At 41.4% G+C, this 16,282-nt stretch overlaps 1 protein-coding gene across 1 annotated transcript in view; it reads right to left on the bottom strand.

Annotated features, from left to right (window-relative positions):
* LOC114427535 (kinesin-like protein KIF6) overlaps nucleotides 1-16,282 on the bottom strand; it is a 44,605-nt gene that overhangs the window by 1,593 nt on the left and 26,730 nt on the right. The window contains exons 14-20 of the mRNA XM_028395651.1: nucleotides 10,037-10,139; nucleotides 9,097-9,152; nucleotides 3,711-3,761; nucleotides 3,141-3,228; nucleotides 2,859-2,994; nucleotides 1,328-1,416; nucleotides 75-164 (exon numbers count right to left, since the gene is read on the bottom strand). Of these exons, the coding sequence (XP_028251452.1) occupies nucleotides 75-164; nucleotides 1,328-1,416; nucleotides 2,859-2,994; nucleotides 3,141-3,228; nucleotides 3,711-3,761; nucleotides 9,097-9,152; nucleotides 10,037-10,139 (613 nt within the window). The remainder of the gene's footprint in view (nucleotides 1-74; nucleotides 165-1,327; nucleotides 1,417-2,858; nucleotides 2,995-3,140; nucleotides 3,229-3,710; nucleotides 3,762-9,096; nucleotides 9,153-10,036; nucleotides 10,140-16,282) is intronic.

Raw genomic sequence — 16,282 nt, 5'->3', positions numbered from 1 at the left:
GGCTATGTGATGACATGTAGTAGAATGTTTACCTTACAGCGAATAAATAAGAACTGGACTGAAGCTTGGCTGACCTGAGGTCTTGAGCGGATGAGAGGAGAGCATCTGTGTTTGGGTCTTGGTCTGATGGAGAGGCTCTCAAAGTACTGCTCAGCCCAGAAGCACTGTGGGAAAGCAGGAGAGCATTTCATAAAGACAAAACCATAAAATATACACGGTATATACACAACATAAAGTCCAGCATCATCATATGCATGTGCAGTCTCAACCACAAGAGGGAGCTATAATACAAAAGGTGAATGTGTGCATTTTAATACCGGTGCATTAAATGTAACATCATCATATTGTGTTGGCCAAAGAGTGATGCACAACCAGTAGGAAGAACAAGTTAAAGTATTTTTGCTTTTTAGTCCTCACAATTTGAGAGAATGGACTATAGTCTTTGGGCTGATCTGCTCCTCGTCTGCTACTGAGGTCTTATCCCTAAGGGTCCATGAGGACACTAGTGGTGTAGAAGTGGACTGCTGTATTTAAATGTAGACATAGACAAGACAAGAAGACCCCAGTCCTGAAAGGCCGGTCCAAGAGGACATGATCCGCAACAGATGGTACATGTGTACAGTGCTGGGTATGAACTTATCCATAACAAATGCCAAGACCAAGGTGTCAGTGCAACAATTCAAGGGGACAATTTAGCAGTGTTTGTAAAGGGTACTCAGTGGTTTCCCCACAAATTTGGATTAGGTCGAATACAAGGTAAAAGAAGAAAAAATAAAACATCTCTAGCTACGTTAGTAATTCATCAAGGGAAGACATCTTTTGGGCTGCAAAGGATGGTGGAGCACCTATGACATGATAACTGGGAGAGACTCCAGGAGAAAATCCACGAGATTCAAAGTGGGAGGCTGACAAGGGGATGATGCTCCAACCCACGGTCCAGAGTGGTGTTGGCACCCATTCAGAATTTTAACTCATCTGACCCTATTAACCTACTGTCTGTGATAAATGATCACTCATGCCACCCTATTTCACATGCTGTGATGATACTACTAAGCAGACACCACAGTGACATTAACTTATAACACCAGTGTTTCTCCATGGAAACCAGCACTGAGTAGCTGCAGCTTTTTGGCCAGTGATCAGGTGCTATCCAAAGCACAGATGGTGAAAGTGTAAAAATAACACAATAAAATGAGTCAGTACAGGCTCCCTTATATACTAGTAACAAGATTACTAGTAGGAAATAGCAGTATGTTTACACTTGTAAGGCAGTTGGAAGGACAAATATAAACAGTCCATGTAGTTTTTACATGACTCAGAGACTCACCAAATTCCTGGAGCACCAGGTGAAGATGGCTGCGAGGTTCCACTTGGTGACCCCGTGTGACCTCTATGTGTGGCCCTGGACTCAGATTCCTGGACACATTTATTAGGAAAATATTGATGATTACTGGAACACATGCAGATGAAAGTTACACACCATATGTATCCTACGTCTAGAAGCAAGAGAAGACCTCAGGTATTTTGGGTTGTCTGCGGCGCCATACATCTTACTGAAGGTTTAAGTGATTTCATGTGTGCAGGGCAAAAACAGAACAATAAATGCTTGAATAAAGCTGTTAGATCTATGAACACAATCTGCTTCCTGCTCTGAGGACCAAAACTGCACATGTCAGACCAGTCTGTCAGACTTCCTCATCTGACCATTTGTCATTCAGTGATACACTCCTGAAGCTCGCTCAAATGTGAGAGAGATGCTCTCTTTCATTCATAAGATCAAAACGGAAGAGCAGGAGGCGGCAGTGTCTGCAGGTCAGATGTTGCTGTGCAATGCTTTCTCTCTGCAGGGTTTCGGAAATGTGCAAATCCATCCAAGACCATGCAAAGAGTGTCAGTGTAGAGACAACTCTTTGTTTCTTTATTGATCCAAGGCATCAATTCTTAATTCTGCAGGATGCCAATACATCCATGAGCTGGCAGGGAAGAAAATAAAATAAAAAAAAATAAAAAGTAGCTGAATAAAAACCTCTGATCTTTTCCGGCTGGAAGAGTAGTATGAGTCCAGGCAGCCATTATGGGTGGCTGTACACCGATTGAGTGCTGACCAATAAAGACCAGGAACACCCCACAAGACTTGTTAAATCGCATAAAGCCCTTCTGTTGTCCCTTTTTCCTTGCTTCTAACATCAGTTTTGAAGGCAAAATGTCCACTTCTCACCTAGTATATCACACCTACTGACAGGTGATCATCAGTGTGACTCACTCCACCTGCTCACAATGCTTTGACTGATCAGTGTGTCTATACCAAATATAACCTCATTATACATGCTTGAATATCTGAGCTGTCCTTCCTTGGCAAGACATGGTCTTTCATCATACTGCAGTCTCCTGAGTATTTAGGCACGAACACAAAAATATTACTTCGGACAGAAATAGACACTGACTCATTCTACATACCGTGAAAACCCATTGACATTTTGTCCTTGTTTAAACTGCTGAGACTGTGTATTGACACCGTTTTATCCTCTAAGCTGCTCTCCGGGCTCTAGTTTGGGTCACAGGGAATTCTGTACAAATGTGTTTCTGTGTATTTATTTCAGCATGATGCTGAACAGAGGCTCCAAGGGTCACACTGGTGCCATAAAAGCCTCCAAAGTCAAAGACACAACCATATGGACACACACACACACATGCACGCACAAAAGAAAACACCCATAAATACAGAGGGGAAAAATGAAGAGACAAGCCTAATGTCAGAAACATATCTTTCACACACTTGGGCGGCCATTACATCATGCTCGCAGAAGCTTTATGTGCTGTTGTCATATAGATAGGTAGAGAAAGGTAAGGTCAGTCACCTGCAGACTGGAAGCCTCTTGGGTCCACCATTTTTGGAAGTCCTTCTGGAGCTTGACCTTTGCTCTCTCCAACAACAGCTGCAGATGCTCAATCTCTGTCCTCAACCCCTTCAGCCGGCCAATAGTCTTCTTGTAACTGACAGGAGATATTAGCTGCACCAAATTCATCTTTTTGTCCACATTGCACAGCATCTGCTGTGTCCAATCAATCCAAGCCAGGGCTTGGGAGAACGCTATGAAAACATTTGGTATGGTAATTCATTAAAATGGGCTACAACTCACGCCACTTTTTCTTGCTCGATGTGTTTGCACAGGTTTTCTTCCAACGGGTCCAACTCCTCCGCTTCCTCTGCATGATTCTCTGTGACGCCTACAGTAGGCAGAAGGAATGACAGATGGAAATATGCACATATTAAATATAAAATGACAAACACAGCCAGCTTTTTTTGTTCAGTTCAGAAGCTGTGTGAGTGCAGTTAAAAAAAACTATGTTTAAACTTGTAGTCCAGGATAATAGAAGTCAGGCTGCTGTGTAGTGGGATTAAAAGGACAGAGATGTTTGTGTGCTTCACGACCAGATTTCCTCATCAAAGCAGTCAGAACAGTGTAAACGGAGGAGATGTGCTGCCCGGTCTTTTGTCACTAAGCTTTCAGTCAGCCCACTGTGAAAGCTTTGAAGTGGCCACTGATGCACGTGCAAGTACAGAATGCAGTCAGACAATTCTGAGTGATGTGGAGATGTTATTGCATCGCATGTCCATGCCAGTTGTTTAGATGTGGGCTGGAGCTTCAAATGACCCTGTTCTTCTCAAGGTTTCACTGTGAGAAAATCCATTGTCAGCTTGATCTTACCATGAGCTGCCCTCTGTCTCCTCCGCATCTCCAGCTGCTTCTTTAACTCAGCTAGGAGAGAAGCACAAAAGAGAATTTGTACAGTTTCTCTCAAGACATGTCTGCTAAAATAATAAAAAAGACACATATTATGTAGTGGTCTACATTTTTATCTTTAATGTAAAGAAAAGTTCTGTTAAAGCCCCTATTGAAGGAGTTAACTCCTTGGGCCTGTTCCATTGATTGTGGCATAGCATGTATGTGTGACAGCCCACAGCCTGTTGTTGCAACCCATTTTTTTGGCCCTTGCACACCCAATTAAAGAATCTAAAACATTTCTTAACACAAATTTTGCCTATGTATTGTAGACTTCATGTCGTAAATCATTTTTCAGAGAGCTCTTTACACAGTCCCCTGACCTCCTAGCATTCATGCTCATTGCATTAATAAACCATTTTTTGCACATTGTCCTAGGATGGGACATACTGCTGAGTTAAACACTTCCTTGGTCCTCGGAATGAACTCCTGTAACTCCAGTGAGCAAGGAAACAGCAGGAGGGAGGCTTCTGGGTCACTGCCTCTCTTGTGGCAGTAATATTGGGTTGACATATGGGTAAGTAATTTGTGTGTGTTCTTCTGTTTTAACCGTCTCTCCTCCTACTTAAAATGAAATTAATTACCCTTTGGAAGATATTGAATCTGCGATGAAATGCCTTAGTGGCTTCTTGTAAAGTCAATGGACCAAAACATATCACGCTACTGTAGATGTCGCAGATACATTATGGGATTATTTTCCTTCAGACGTCAATAGAAGGTAATTTTACATCGAGCTCAAAGATCAATGTGTCAGATAATAATAACACTGGTCATTTAGTGAGTGGCCAGAGTAGTTATGAGGCAGACTAAAAGATAAAACAGACACTGAATGTGAATGTGGTGGGTTTTCATTACAATCCCGAGGCCCAAGCGGGCCTCATGCTTGTGGACTGCACTCCTACTGTAACACGATCCTATCGCCAATCTGAAGGCTGTGGTCCTACCTCCGAAAACGACAAATCCAGATAAAGTATTGTGTTGCAAAAAAAAGAAAAAAAAAAAAAGAAACGCATGTGGGGAGCTACCTTCTTATAGAACACCTCTCGTGCTCACATAAAACACATGGGCTACAGCTCTTGCTTCGTGGAAGCCCTCAGGTTGTGTTTTGCATTTAGGTTCCTGCTGTAGCTTTTCAAATTGGTTGCAAAGTATCGTGCCACCAGCTCATCTTTCAGAGGTCTTTACAAACACTTTTTTCACAACAGACCACTTCTTGTGGTTTCAGTAGACAGTGGAGACGTGAATGGATGATGTGAAACATTATAAATGACGCACATGGACTCATTGTGCCCATGATGACAGTGTTTTTTCCAAATGCTTACGGAGTGTGATGCCGGGTTTGGGACCCTCTCACAACGCCGTGTGTTTTGTAAAGCTGAGATTGTAAATGAACTAAGACGCCCAGCGGCTTCTCATTGTGGTCAGGTAGGCAGCCCGAGTCTTCTCTGAAACTCTAAAACATGACACACAACTAATTGATGTAGAGACTCTTTCTTTCCAAATGAGAAAATATTTATGCTGTGAGTAAGCCATGATGACAGGGTGAAAAAGAATAGAGAGTCGGGAAGCCAGCATAAAGGGCATATGGAGCCAACGCCACCCGTGTGGCTTACATCAGTCATGGCATGTAATGAAGCTTTTTCAAAACCCCAAGGACCGGCGAGCACAAGAAAAATGCTGGGATTTTTGTGCACCCACATCTAGAAGCTCACAGCCAGGCACATGAATGAATGATAAACAGAATCCTATAATTCCTTAATATTTTCTTCTCTCTGTAGTATCTATGTATGTAATATTTAGCTACTCTGCTTCTGTGTTGTAATTTAATGTGTGTTTCAATGGATTTGCACCATGTTGTTGTATGTGTATACAATAATTACACAAAGACAATAAAGGCAATCTAATCTAACCTAATCTAAAACAGATACAGAGACCAAGCAACAATAAGAGCAAGAGATGAATATAATGCTGAAGAGTGCAGTTCCACACATGGCCAGCTGAGGCTCTGGAGAAATAACAGACCTCTATGGTTATTTTTGCATCCACTGAAATCATATCAGGACTGGATGGCTGGAGACTTACAGTCTATTAATGGGACTGAATAAAATGGGAATAGTTTCTGTATAGATCAAGGGTGCAGTAAGGAGACATCACATTATTACACATATAGCCGTAGCCTAGCCTGCTCAGTCATACCCATATACTGTAAAAATCTTTGTTGAATGGGTCTGATTCACTCCCCTTCACAGCCAGCTTCACTTGGTACAAACCCTGTCATCCTAATTGTAACTGTTTCTCTAAAACAGGTGGGCTTTATGTGATGATGATTGCTGCTTGTCTACTTCAAAAATATGGTGAATACAACAGCATTCACCTGCGTACCTACTCCATTGCACACTGGATGCCATTTGTTGGTTCTGCCTACATCACATGTTTCATTTCTCTGTCTTTGGTTGTATGTCTGTTCGAATGCATCCAGATGGACTTTATTCCACATCTGTTTGTACTACCCCCTGGAAATCCAACTCGAACCCACAGAGACCAGGCTAATTCTTTGTATACAATAGTAAAAAGAATTAGGATGGCTGCCCAGGTTAGCCGTCTCACAATTCAGGGGCTGCAGCCTTTGATGGGACACTGGTAGACTGGTTGCATCACTGTGGTGTGATGAGGCTGATTCAGTTAAACAAAAACATGTGTCCTGCTTTTTTCCCTGGTAACAAAAAATGCATCAGGTGGCTCCTCCATATCCCAGAATTCACTGCATGCCAATGAGTGGGATTGTATTTAGTACTCCCCAAAATGAATTGTGTTTGACCATAAATATAAAGTGTACCCCTGAACTGGCACTACTTCCTGAGTGTCATAGACATACAGACTTCCAGTCAGGATCCAGCCTGTTGAAGTCTCAAAGCTGACTACAACAGTACTTCTGACTGAAGCTGACAAGAAATTGTACAAAAAAATTAATTTGCATACGTGTCAAGTTATGATAGTATGCGGTGTGCTTACTGCTATACTTCATTACACTTTAGTGCTCCTATCCCCCTCTTCCAGGACAAGACTGTGGGCTCCACACCAGAACTTCTTTCCAAACCGCACAGGGTTTCCCCCCACATCGTCAGGAGACGTGCCATCGTCTTTAAGGACCGGTTTCAAACTACAAGCCTCAATAAATATTTGGTGATTTTTGTGGCCTAGAGGTTAAATGTGATATGCCGCATAAATACCGAAGTGAGCTCAGGATTCAAGCATCATACGTGCACTCCAGTCTCTCAACATCTGAGTGTGTCAGCGTAAGTGTGTGCGAATAAACTAATGCAGCATTATAATAAATAATCATTTTATACTACTGCTAATGCTGCGTATGAAAACAGAGGAGAAGTCTGTTCATTCTAAAGTGGAAGAATATATTTTATATTGTTTCATAAACCGCTCTACCACTGTCAACTCACTGAACCGTACATGAAGACATACTACTTCAAGACAAAATATGATGAGTGCTCGTCCAACGGATTTCAATGCTGGCACTGCACTTACTTGGATTCCCTGCTATACCTTTGCCAAGTGTGAGGAAGATTGGATGAACAGTTGCCCAGAAAAGTGAGAGACAGACAGAGAAACCTACAAAGATTCCTGCTTTGGAACTGTCTTCTTTGACATACATTTCAGAGTCTCTAGGTCATTTCAGCAAAGGTACAGCGGACAACAGTGGGATACCAAAGTAGATACCAGATGCTCCACCTATGACTCTACTGCATAAATCCCTCCACATCTGGTGGAGTAATCCAAAGATGTTGCTCATATCCAGCTGCCCTCCCACCTTTCATACTGTTGAAGATATGCATCACTGATCCCTCTGAATAAATATATATCCTTGCACTTTTTGGACCTAAGCGCTCAGAACATATGCTCCTCCATTGGGATTGCATTCCAGAGATATGGGCTGTGGCCAAGAACAATAGTGTAAAACAGACAAATGTTTAGACACTGATGTTTCTTCGGGGCTGCCACTGACCCTCGCGCTGGGTACATCCATCAGAAAAAGCAGCGCACGGCTTTTGTCTATATTATGCTAACTGTTTCCATGTTCTGCATTAGCTATGAGATACAGGTGGTGTAAAATTTCCAAGCATGGCCTCCAAGATGGCAAGGATACTCAATGAGCTAAATATTATGGTACTACTTTTCCAGCCAGAAGAGGCAACAACCTTCCACTAAAAACACTATCTCTCATCCAGGAAGAATGCAGTTCCATGCCCCTAACAATGTAATAATATTTGACAGCATCAAGATGGTTTTTGGGAAGTGTTCCCAATTTGAATAAGAGGAGGAATCTGGTTGCTAAACCTCAACCGAAATTAGTCCGAAAATCTGTTTTTTCCTCACTTTGTCCACACGGTGTGGGGCCAGACGGTGCTGATGTCTGCACAACACGTTCTGAGGAGTTCACATTCGACATGCAAATTTCTGTGTGATGTATGACATGTACAGTGTGGCTGTGTCAGTGCCTTCTGGAGTCAATGCTAAAAGTGGAATTAGAGTGAATTCCATGGGTGGTAAGTGCACGCTGGCATGCATGAGGGGCATGAGACGATTGCTACCAAAACCACCAAGCGTGATCTGAGGCAGGGATGATGCCAGGCGCTGGTGTAAACCTATCCATTTCAATAACATGTGAAATGAGCCACGAACACACATGCACAGGCCAGGGAAATTCATAAATGGAGCTTAAGATAGTAAATGCAAACCAGATAGGGTCCTAATAATACATTTAACTGCCCTGGAAAATTCAACCAAACTACATTAATATCACTTAAACTTATTGCATCCAGCGACAGGATTTGTCTGTTAGTGTTCCTGTGAGTTTTATGATACACTATTGAACTTAATATGGACTCCTTTCTAACTTCTTGATGTTGAATCTCAATAATATTAAAAACGGTGATACAACGTACTATGTATCCATGCCCAAACCACAGCAGAGAGTTTGGAGTCACTTTTACATTGCCAGGCCTCATTTTGGCATAATAAGACTGCGTGTCAAGGACATTACCCAGAAGAACACAGGGGTGCACTTACAGAGCCATCATAAAACAGCCTGAGACGGACTAATAAAAAAAGTACAGGACGGAAGACTAGGTGGGTGGAAATCAGAACACCTCTCCATTCTGGAAAAGTTGAGGAATGTGCTGAACGACATGCCTACACTGACACAACTCTGACAATCATGTGTTCGTTATTGTTTTCTATTTATTATAATAATGTGTTCACAGCTCATGGATGAATTTTATCTGTTGAGACAACTTACTGATTCTGCTTCTGGCTTCATTCAGTTGCTCTCCAAGTCTTCTGGCCTCAGTTGATCTGTTGAAGAAGAGTCCAACAGCAAAAAAAAAAAAAAAGAATTAAAGTATCGTAAAAGTTTCTAGAAAATGCATTAATTCTTATCAGATTGGTGGGAGTCACAAGAATTTATTTTTAATTAATTATTTTATAATACAAATCATTCAACTCAAATTTAGTTTTGATATGATATGATATGTTTTTATTTGAATCCAAAAACAACCTCAAATATAACATTTTTGAGATACTCCCACAATGTAAGGAATAACACGCCTCATAGAGCTGTCAGTGCTTTCCTGTCAGGAAAGCTCAGTGCTGCTACCATTGCATATCTGCTGGTTTGATTAATATTAACAGAACATAAATGAAGATTGCTTTCCATTCAGAAGTTATGACAGCTCTAATATAAATAGCGCTTAATCATAAAAATGAATTATAGTGTTTCTGGGCTGCTGCAAGACGTTGGTGCAGACAAGGACAGGTTTTTATAGTTGTGGCAAATGCACACAGTGTGCTTTTATAGTAAATTATAGTCCATTAATCTATTCTCCAAAGAACTTAATCCATCAGGATAGGAGAGATACCCAGACCACCCTGTCACTTGTGATTTCTTCTGGTATGGATCCTCCTGGTGGATCCACAGCTGTTCCTTGGTCAGCCAGAAGGTGTAGCCTCTTCAGCAGGTTCTGGGTTGACCTCATGGTCTGGTACCACTCAAAAGGTCCCTGAGCCATCTCAACTGGTTCCATTGTGTACTCTACTGCACCTTACAAAGTAAGTGTATTTCTGTGTTGAAAGCTTGGCCTCCTATAGCTCAGCTCCCTCTACAGGGCTTGTATCACTACAGAGGCTGTACCTGGCCTCCTTGGCCGTTTCTAAACTACTTGTGATCACTGACCACTAACCTCTGTTTAAGTATGTTCTTGTTGTCTTCAATGGTCAGATGGTCCTCATGGTCCCTTACAAAGCTCTCAAAGGCCTCTTGTTTTCCCATAGACATCTGTGGACCTGAGAGGAAAACCACCAGCACAGAGACAGCATGAAGTTCCCATTCATATAACCATTCCAAAAACATTTGTCTAATCAATCCCTAATATGTGCTTTACACAACTGCATGCTTGTCATACCACTGATACAATTCTCCTAAGGGAAATGCTTTCAGGCCCTGCTGTGTAGTGTATCCTGACCTGAACATGTTCCCACATTCACAGATACTGAAATCTGGCAGCCAGATGTCAGGCCTTGATCCCCCCCACTGATATCACTGACCTCCCATCTGTTAACTGAACAACTATTAACCTGCCATTCAATGATTTCAGAGAACATAAACACAAACATAAACAGCAGCATTACGCAGCATATCCTTGGCAACGCGCCACAGAAACCAGATCATTCTGGACACGGCATCTTGCTGACGATAGTTTTTACATGCTTGTAATATTATTTTATTGAAGCTCCATACATCTGCTTCAAATAATGCAAGAAATAAACCATGAGACAACAATAAACACAGATTACAGTATGGCTTTAGTTTATGTGAATTGATCAGAAGTGACCACATGCTGTGAAATAGTGAGCGTTGCCAGCTGTTTAAGGTAACACTTGAGCGTCATTATTATTAACACATGAAGTTCATATTTCCGGATTAGAAAAATGAACTTTAACATGCATTTTGACAGTAAATACCAGTGTTAATACAGCCCATTTAGTTGGACAGGAGCAAACTGCCTAACTGGAATAAGTCTTAAATGGAAGGCAGTGACTATTAATGTGGCTTATTACTATTAATTGCTATTCATGCTACAGTATTATGCTACATATGTCAAATGTCTTAGTTAAAAAAAAGGGTCTATAAATTCACAGGAAGCCACAATTAAATATGTATTTAGTGGTAGCATTTAGCCATGGTTTCCTTGTGTGTGTTCTTCTAAATATTGCTGATTTATTATCTAAAGCTGTGGAAAATTCGAAATTTCACAATCATTTCCAATAAATTCTACCCTTGTTCACTGGACTTCTGCGACAAAGCTGTTTAAGCTTAAGACAGTAAGTCATGTGCGATTAATTGTTAGGAATTTTGTTGCTTTATTTTTGGAAAGTCCTGATTGAAACCAGCAGGCAATACCACAGACACATGTTGCGAGAGCCAAAGCTCGGACAAATAAGCGTGAGGGGTTTTGTCTTTAGGGATCTGCACTGCTCTTGTAAAAAATAAAAATAAAAAAATTAAAAAACTTTCAAAAAAGCAACATTCCAGGAATATCTGTGAGCGATATGACATCATGTTATGTTGCACTTACAGACTTTGTGGGGTGATGAGATCACTTGGACGTTAGGCCAACTTTCCTAATTTTTCTTTTTCCGTGGTTCATGTGCTGACAAACCGCAGAGGCTTTTTACACAGGAGGAATGTGTCCTGACTATTGTTGCCGTTTCAACAAATTTCAGAACTGTACTGTGGATCAGTTTGTGAGAAAAACAAAACTCTTGTTCTCTAACTAACTCTTGAAGAAGCAGGATCTTTTACTAGAAATATTTGTGGGACAGTAGTTCCAGACTCGCTGAGGAATTTGGTCTTCACAAAGACCTGCTAGAATCATCAGCGTCTCATTACATGTGAGCAGGATTTACGTTAAGATCTGGGTCTCCCTGTAAGTCTCAAGTCTCCCTCCAGCCTAATGGAAGTCATCAGGAGCCTGAATTACAGCAGGAACACCTTGTTCATCCATTAGCCATGATTTTAACAACCTTAAAAAGCACAGGAAGTGGAGAGTGTTCATCTGTACCTACGAAGGACCGTAAATAAACTGAGGGCCTCGGAGCCAGTCCTGTTAGCAATTTCCAGCACATGTAGCTGGTTCTGTGAGGAAATCAAAATATAGTACTGAGTGCAGAGGGCTTCTGCAGAGACAGTGGTCATCAGAAAGATCTAATGTCCATGTTATATTCGTTGCCGGCAAAGATGACAGCCTCGTACAGACGGATGTATTATGGAAAAAGCAGAGTCGATTATACGCCACTCAATCAGTACAAATAGTTTCCATGGAAAGTTCATCATCATTATATTTACAGTTAATCTTCGGTGGGGACAGCAATTACCCTCAGCGTAACTGTAGAGGCTGCTGGCTACAGCGCTGGAACCCTCAGATTAAAGCTAAATTAAAACATACATAAACAGTCAGTGACCCGTTGAGCGCGAGGAAAGGATAAGTGTAGTGCATTTGTATTGAATTAGGACACACTAAAGAACAATGATCTAATGTGCATATAGTTTGAGGCTCCAAGTGGGTCATGGAAAAAAGGCACTCCAGATGTGAAACATATGATACTGTATATGCTGCAGTGTATAACAGAACTGTGTCAATTATTTGTCCCTGTACAATCTTCGGGAATAACAGAGCTGACACTGCACTTATGTTTTCTAAGGACAACATGTGCTTCATTAAAGACAGAAATGCTACAAGCACAGGAAGTATCTTTCCTGATGTTCCTGGAACTGCTCAGGGTGTTCATGAAAGGTTTCCCTTCCTATCTGGACAACATCAACTTTCCCCTGCTGGTTAACAGCTGATAGAGTTGGAAGTGTGTTCTGGATGCACAAAGAGACACACATTACTCATAAAGTGTGAGAAAAGTGGACGAACATTCCACAGAAGACGTGTAACCGCTAGCAAGGGACAGTGGGATTTCTGAATTTTTGAGTTTGTAGCAACAGAATGGTCAGCATCACTGTGGTTACCAAATTTAGCCATTGTATAGTCTGGTGATGTCATCTGTTAACACCATCTCAGGTCACGACTCCAGTGCAATGTGAAATTAGTCTTACATTTTTCTCATGGAGCTACGCTATGACCTGCCAACAAAACCAGTCATAATTACTTTCTCTCCCATGTCAGCATTTTTCCATGTTAATTCAAAATGTCCAGTCACAAAGAGCATCACTACAAGTTCACAAGTACGCTCTACTATTTTTTTCCCCATGTGGGAAAATCAACAGTTGAACATTTAGTTACCCAGAATGATTCACTCACATTGTGGGTCAGTGAGTCAGGGTGTATAATAGATGTCAAGCAGAGCAAATTAAGTCTTTCAGAGCTAATAAAGGACAAAGATCCATCATAGTAACAGACTTTTCTATTAGAGCTGTAAGTATACTGTACAACTATAGCAAAACAAAATCCAGGCTACAGGTTTAACACAGAGAAATGGATGGATGGATGGATGAATGGATGGATGGATGGATGGATAATACTGGGGTGAAATAGTGCATCATCTCCACAGGACCAAATCTAACATATCAGATAATTGGGACCATATAATTGGTTCCAATACGCTGTTAGTAAAGCGTTAATATTGTCACACATTATTAAAAGGAAATAAGCTGAATGGGCCATCAAACAGCTGATCCTACTCCGTGTAAGAGAAACAGACCATGCTCCTCTGCTCCTATGTACAATAACCTACTTAATCCTACTTAATGTAGCTCTCTGCTGAAGCCTTGCAGCTTATCATTGGAGAGCCTGATTTGTAAAATGAAGTGGATGATTACTTACTCCAAGACATGACATACATTTATTCCTTATTTAAGCTTACTCATAGTGAGACAGTGCAGCAGTGAAAATGTCATTTTCATGCAGTGCTGTTGACATTTTTCTTGTCCTAGCCAAAGGTAACTTTGTGCAACATTTATTTTGTGGAATACAAATATTCTAGTCAGAGCCAGAGACTGACAGATAAGACCCATGTGTTCTCAGCTGAATACAGATGGATTATTTATATGTAATATAACAATACTTGGATTTAGTATGACTCTTAAATCATACTGTATGCATACAGGACCACTAAAACACTGACAGTCACATAGATATTTATCTTTCTGGTGACAAGGGACACCATAGAGAGATACAAGAAATGTGTAAAGGACTAGTAGACACCTTTGGTTAGTATACTATACATACAGTGGAAAAAGTGGACAAATTCTCAAATTAATACAATATGGCACTTGTTGGCTTGATTTGCTTACTAATGCTGTCTGGATAAAGTTCAAACATGTGTTTGTTTTTTAATAGTCTCTTCTTTCAGAGACTGTGCACTAAGGCACCATTACACAAAAATGTCAAAGAGTATGAGGGAGCTGTGGTAAGGGCAGACAGGAGCGAAGTTTGATGAGATCCTGGCTCATACCCCTGTGCCCGATGGCTACGACCAAGCTCGTTATAAAGGCTCAGGTTTATCATCACACTTAAGGCTCCACTTAACCAAAATTAAACAAGAAAAGCCAAATAAATGCTGCCTCTGGCTAGGAAGCAGCTCAACTGGCTTGACATTCAGCAACCTCTGCATTCCTGTACGTTTAAATCAAGTTCATGTTTAAAAAAAAATAAATCAAAGAGATGCTGCAGTCAGACTGCTCTGCGATCTTTGTCTCATCAGCATTTTATTTGCAGTCTAAATCCTCAAAGGGTTTAATGGAAGGGATGTGCAAAACTGCACTGAGATGACCTAATCAACGATACCACTACATGTCAGGGTAAGTAAGAGAGACTGCTGCTTCATTTTCTTGCCCTGCATGTACATATTTACCTAAACAATTAGGTAATTCTGGCTTCCTTTCTGAAATTGTCATATCAGTAAAGTGTTTATGTTGCAACATTCTTGGCTTCTGCTCCATGTTCCAGTATATTAAAGGTTTAAAACTCATCAGTTTTTCATCAGTTACAAATTACAGGTTTAATATACTTCAATGTTGCTTTGCTGACATGGGCATATTTAAGTGACCTCCAAAAGGAAACCCTTAAATACACACAAGTAGAAAATAAAGCAAGGTAAGTAGTTCTGGGATCACCATGCAGGAAAGTACAGAAATCAAGAATTTGTTGTGGTCCACAGGCACCCAACAGGAGGCAAGCTAAAAATCTGTAAGACCACAAAAAACTGCCCACATTCCAACTGAGAGAGATCACCTGCCTGCATTCTTAGCACCTAATTCATCACTGAATCATTGCTTCTGCCATCGCAAAAAGGCTGCCACATTTAATGAAGTCAACATCTGTGACAATTTGATTTAATTGCTCTATTATTCTCTATGGAATGAAACCTATTCTTATTACATGGTAGCAATAACTGCACTATTGCAGTTTTATTGCAATAATTGCACTATTTACACTCAACAAAAAAAAACGCAACACTTTTGTTTTTGCTCCCATGTTTCATGAGATGGACTTGAAGATCTAAACTTCATTCCAGATACACAATATTACCATTCCTCTCAAACATTGTTCACAAATCTGTCTAAATGTGTGATAGTGAGCACTTCTGCTTTGCTGAGATAATCCATCCCACCTCACAGGTGTGCCACATCAAGATGCTGATCTGACATCATGATTAGTGCACAGGTGTACCTCAAACTGCCCACAATAAAAGGCCACCCTGAAATGTGCAGTTTTGTCTCACAGCAAAATGCCACAGATGCCACAAGCATTGAGGGAGCGTGCAATTGGCATGCTGACAGCAGGAATGTCAACCAGATCTGTTGCTCGTGCATTGAATGTTCATTTCTCCACCATAAGCCGTCTCCAAAGGCGTTTCAGAGAATATGGCAGTACATCCAACCGGCCTCACAACCGCAGACCACGAGTAACCACACCAGCCCAGGACCTCCACATCCAGCAGGTTCACCTCCGAGATCGTCTGAGACCAGCCACTCAGACAGCTGCTGAAACAATTGGTTTGCATAACCAAACAATTTCTGCACAAACTGTCAGAAACCGTCTCAGGGAAGCTCAACTGCATGCTCGTCGTCCTCATCGGGGTCTTAACCTGACTCCAGATCGTCGCCGTAACAGACTTGAGTGGGCAAATGCTCACATTCGATGGCGTCTAGCACGTTGGAGAGGTGTTCTCTTCACGGATGAATCTCGGTTTACATTGTTCAGGGCAGATGGCAGACAGCGTGTGTGGCGTCGTGTGGGTGAGCGCTTTGCTGATGTCAATGTTGTGGATCGAGTGGCCCATGGTGGTGGTGGGGTCATGGTAGAAGATGTGTTGCACTGCATGAGGCAAATGGTGGTCACACCGGTTTCTGACAGTTTGTGCAGAAATTGTTTGATTATGCAAACCAATTGTTTCAGCAGCTGTCTGAGTGGCTGGTC

This window comes from Parambassis ranga, chromosome 22 (genome assembly GCF_900634625.1).
Source record: "Parambassis ranga chromosome 22, fParRan2.1, whole genome shotgun sequence".
In the NCBI taxonomy this organism is placed as follows: Eukaryota; Metazoa; Chordata; class Actinopteri; family Ambassidae; genus Parambassis; species Parambassis ranga.
This window is presented reverse-complemented; position numbering and strand designations above follow the sequence as displayed.